General features: G+C 45.2%; 1 protein-coding gene across 4 annotated transcripts; it reads right to left on the reverse strand.

Annotated features, from left to right (window-relative positions):
• Positions 1–421: 421 nt before the first annotated feature.
• Positions 422–4,322, reverse strand: LOC112272643 (SH3 domain-containing protein 2). 4 transcript variants are annotated; one of them, XM_024500607.3, is made up of 2 exons: positions 2,649–4,322; positions 422–2,079 (listed from the first exon to the last, which is right to left on the reverse strand). In XM_024500607.3, exon 2 carries the CDS (start codon positions 2,009–2,011, stop codon positions 890–892), a length of 1,122 nt encoding a protein of 373 aa, XP_024356375.1. In that variant the 5' UTR covers positions 2,012–2,079; positions 2,649–4,322; the 3' UTR covers positions 422–889. The 4 variants fall into 4 exon arrangements, with proteins under 4 accessions (XP_024356375.1, XP_024356377.1, XP_024356378.1 ...); XM_024500609.3 differs by having other exon boundaries at positions 422–2,027; positions 2,649–4,237; XM_024500610.3 differs by having other exon boundaries at positions 422–2,031; positions 2,649–4,237.
• Between the last annotated feature and the right edge of the window lie 265 nt (positions 4,323–4,587).

A 4,587-nucleotide genomic window follows, 5' to 3' on the forward strand; every position in this document is an offset into this window, starting at 1 on the left:
TAAATAATGTAACTTCATATATTTCAAAGGACAATGAATTGAAAAGTATATTTAAAAAATATACTAAAATATATTGAATTTTTTTTTATATTATGATACAATCTACTACTTTTTTCAAAATATTATATAATAAAGGAATGATATAAATTTGCCCAATACTTACAAAAAAAAGTCAAGACTAATCAAACAAATCTAGCCCACAAACATTTTTTATATTCAAAATATAATAATGAATACACTTATCAATGTTGGAAAAAAATTGATTACTTCACCTGTTTTTCAATTCTCATACACGTCAAACTGTTCAAAATTCTTACTTAAAAATAAGTATCACTCTAATGCACAACCACAAAACTTTCCAGCGCTCGTTCGAGATATTTTTCAAAACTGAGAACAAATAATCCGATACACTCACATTAGATTCCAACCACATGAATAAAATTTGAGTTAGATGGCATAATCTCTCTTGTCGGTACACAAGGAAGAGCCTCATTTCTATTACCCTCAATGTTTCAGAAGTCTCTCCATGTTTTTAAAACTCATCACAGAACTCAGTTCATTGAATTCACATATTACAGTATAAAACGCCACTTTCTTCCTTCGTGAAATGAGTGTGTGTGTATGTATATGTTTACGTATGGACTGAAGCGCTAGATACTTCTCTTAACCTCACATGAAAATGCCCTCTGTAGAATAGAGGACTGATGTAGCGAAGCACATGGAAAAAACCACCGACACATGAGCAATGTGTCGGTGGAGATGTGCACAAGTGCGGGAAACCTACCGACACATTGGCAGGGTGCCGGTGGAGATTGTGCATAAGCAAGGCGAGGTTTACCGACACGTGAGGATGGTATCGGTGGAGATGAGCAGATGCGGTGTTTTCCTGTTATCTAGAGCCATTGCTGCTCCCCGAGGCTTGTCGGCGCCGGCGTCGCCTCTCAGGATTCCTTCTCTCGACGTAGGAGGAAGGAAACCATCCCTCGTTGCCATTGCAGACTCCCTCCGACCAGCCAGATGGGTCCTCGTGCCGCACCAGGACTTCGTCGCCAACCGATATTGTCAACTCCCCTTCGTCAACTCCATCGTGATCCATCGTCACAATCGCTTTGTAACTCTGGAATTCAGGGGTTACAGGGGCTTTATCGTCATCGGCCACATTTTTTGTGCGTTGGAAAATCTCTGGAGGATCCTCTTCGTATGGCTCTCTCCTCCCGTTGCCGGAGGAAGAACGCGGAGGAGTCGGTGGGGCAGTCGCCACGCTGCTCGATTCCGCCGGGGCCATGCTTACCTCGGACTGAATGTCGGCGTGAAGCTGGTCCAGAACACTGCAGACTGTCTGAAAATAAGCTCTCTCAGCTTCAACCATGGCGAGCATCCTGTGAAGTGTGACGGTTTGCTGTTGCGATTCGACTTTGTTCATAGCGAATATGGCGCTAGTGCCCATTGTGTTCATCGCTGCGGTGATTTGGTCCAGCTTCTGTTCAGCTGATTGCAGCTTGGCAGCATTGTCTGAATTGCCCCCACCCTCTTTCGATCTCCTCCTGTTGACTTCCGCAGCTTGAGCATCTGCGGATTCGTGCAAACGGTCGTACTTTTGCTTCAGATGCCGAGCATCAACCAAAGGCGAGCCTGCAACCATCGTCTTCAGGGGCTCCGACACTTGAGCAGCCAGAGCTCGGTGCATGTTGTCGCGCTCAGTGTCCATCCTATTCCTTGCCGAACTGTATTGTAACGTCGCTCGGGAGAGAGCCTCGGTAATTCCGCTCGGAGCTTCGGACCCATACTTTCGACAATCCTCGGCAAGCTTGGTAGTAACCTCGAGTTGCTTCGCTCCTGTGCTAATGATTCCTTCGACTGCTTTGACAACGTCCCTCTGAAAGTGTTTTGCCGCCCTGGTGGAGGCGTGCAATCTCTCCAGTTCTAGATACCGTTGCTGCTCAGCTTCATCCCGAAGCGTTGAATTTCCGCTTCCTCCGCTTCCGAACAAGTTTTTGAGCTTGAAAGCCATTTGATTGTACTTATTCCTGCCTTTCAAGCAATTTCGCCGATCATCACCTTTCAACTAAAAATCTTTTGCTACAGAGCAAAATTTCGATTAGTTTCTCTTGATATTTGACGACAATATGCTACATTAAAGCATGGCCACCTACTTTCGAGAACATGTTAAAAATTTAACTTCTTATTATTTGGTAAGTTATGTGGTTTTGATCTGATTGAGTCATGGTTTTCTCTGAAGAATTGAAGTTGATATAATAAACAATCCACCATAGAATTGGTAAGAATGAAAAATAGTAGAAGATTCAATCAAAACGAAAAATTGTACTGTGGATTGCAGTGCAAAAACCTAATCATGGTCTAACATCCAACGACTACTAAAATTTATATTTCATAAAGCTATACATGTTGATTCTGATTCGATGATCTTTGAAATTACTGATCACCCGGTAAAGAGGTCCTAGTTCAAGATTAGAAATGAAGCATAAACGACCAGTCAGCTCTCACAGAGCTGGCTCAGAAAGATTCCCAGAACAAAGCGCTAACTGAAAATTTCATGTTGAGGTCACGACTGACGTTAACCATTCTTCACTGCGATTGCGAAATTCATGAAGAGAATAGACCCTGAAGAGCAAGAGCAAGGCACCCACCAGAAGATGCGTCGCTGGAGCGAAACCTCCAACACTTGAGAAAGCGCTCCGGAATCTCGTAAAACCGCCTACCGACTACTCTGCTGGAGGTTTTGACCACCCAGTCGGCTTGCCTGCTCCAACTCAAACTAAGCACCAGTGCATATCCACGGCAAATGCATCCATGAACTGCCTACTGCCTCTTCCAAATCCCGTCAGAAACTACCCAAACAACAAACGGATGAAAAAGGTCTAATAACCGGCGATTTTTGCTCCATGTCAACCACCGCTGAAACTTGGAACATCAGAAATCACTCCCCAGAGAAGAATCACAGATGATAGCCTCGTAAACTAACACTTAAGAAACACAACCCAACGCAGAGTAGAATGTGGAAGAGTGTAAAACCTCATTTTCCTCTCTGTCGGTAGGAAAGGGGAATGCAAGAGTATTGAAAGAGTAATAGAGGGTGCAGAATTCATCTAAGAGCTGTTAGTGGAGGTAAAGCAGACTATCACAATGACCGAAAACTTCTAGATACAAGTTCCGAAGCCTAGAGAAGGTGGACGCCATCTAAACCAGATTGCATGCAGACTGAACGTAGTCAGAGAAGGACCTCACGGAGTGCACGGCAGAGCAAGAATTTGGGTAAAGTGTGGGGATGTACAGCTTGATAAAAGCTGTTGTGGAGACGTGCCTATTTTGGGCAAGGAGGAGGGAGGAATCGTGTCTAAAAGTCCACAGCCAGGGTAACGATCAAACGTGTCTGTTCATGTCTATCGCACATCAAAAATTAATTTATAAAAATAAGAAAATTGTTATTTATCCGCAGATTCCGCCGCACCAACTTTCCACCGGAGCTGTGAACTGGGTAGCCGTAAGTAACGGAAAGTGCTTGTAATGAATCATCCGACAATGGAACAAGCATGGCGCTAATCCACTTGGATAATAAACCGGCCCGCCTTCCCTATTGGTTTCAAGGCATCTTCTACGACTCGGATGCCAAGACGGTGCAGACATTTTCGTAATTACACAAGCCACGGTCAGATTCACAAAGCCTGGTGCGACAAACACCGATTCTTGCCGACTAAATTAAACAAGCACTTCGTGAAACCAGAGTTTGAGAGAAAGCGTTACCTCGATATGGCATGGTAGGTGAGAAGCCCCGTGCATGCGTACTACCGATTTGCAAACACGCGCCTGTTTCCGCGAGGTTTACAACCATAAAACCATTGGGTTGCGTTTACGAATTTACCCGCCCTAGTTGCTAAACCCACACTTCTCTCTGTGGCCATGCCAACTTTCTGCAGAAGGGATATGGAATAACCGGCGGAAGTGTAATCCGGGCTCAGCAAAGGGGTAACCAACTACCAACCACGAGTATCAGTCACGCGTCATAAACGCTAAATTAGCATCATCCCAACGTCGCTTCGCTGTCTCCCCGCGTGACTTGCGCAACAAAAACTTCCAACAACTTCGGCGTTCCCGAGAAGACGCACTAGTCAGCTTCGCGTGAGACGCGGCAAACGCTGGTCCCTCGCCCAACTCCCCGTCTCCCCACCTCAGAACGTACACGATGTGCAGTGCCCATGTTGGCTGCTGTGGCGGCATGCAATCCCTTGGTCTCCACTGTCCCTGCTGCACAGCGGCTCTGCTCCGTCATTACTGATGCGCTCTCACTCTCGCACGCTCTCTCTCGATCTCTGCATGTAACCCAGTTAGCAGTTCCTCATGCCATGAAGCTTTTCATTACGATCTGAACGGACATGGCAACAAAACAGTTTGTTTTGAAACACACAAGCACCGACGATTCTGTGCAGAATTGACGAGGTCATTATATCCCTTCCTTCCTTTATATTTAGCAGGGTGTGATGTATTTGTGGACGTCAACTAAATGAGTCAAACAAAACAAAGGAAGGTGGCATCCAAGTAAGCCAACTTGGGTCTGTAAGAAAATAGTGG

Source organism: Physcomitrium patens, chromosome 19 (assembly GCF_059467195.1).
Source record: "Physcomitrium patens ecotype Gransden chromosome 19, ASM5946719v1, whole genome shotgun sequence".
Classification (NCBI taxonomy): Eukaryota; Viridiplantae; Streptophyta; class Bryopsida; order Funariales; family Funariaceae; genus Physcomitrium; species Physcomitrium patens.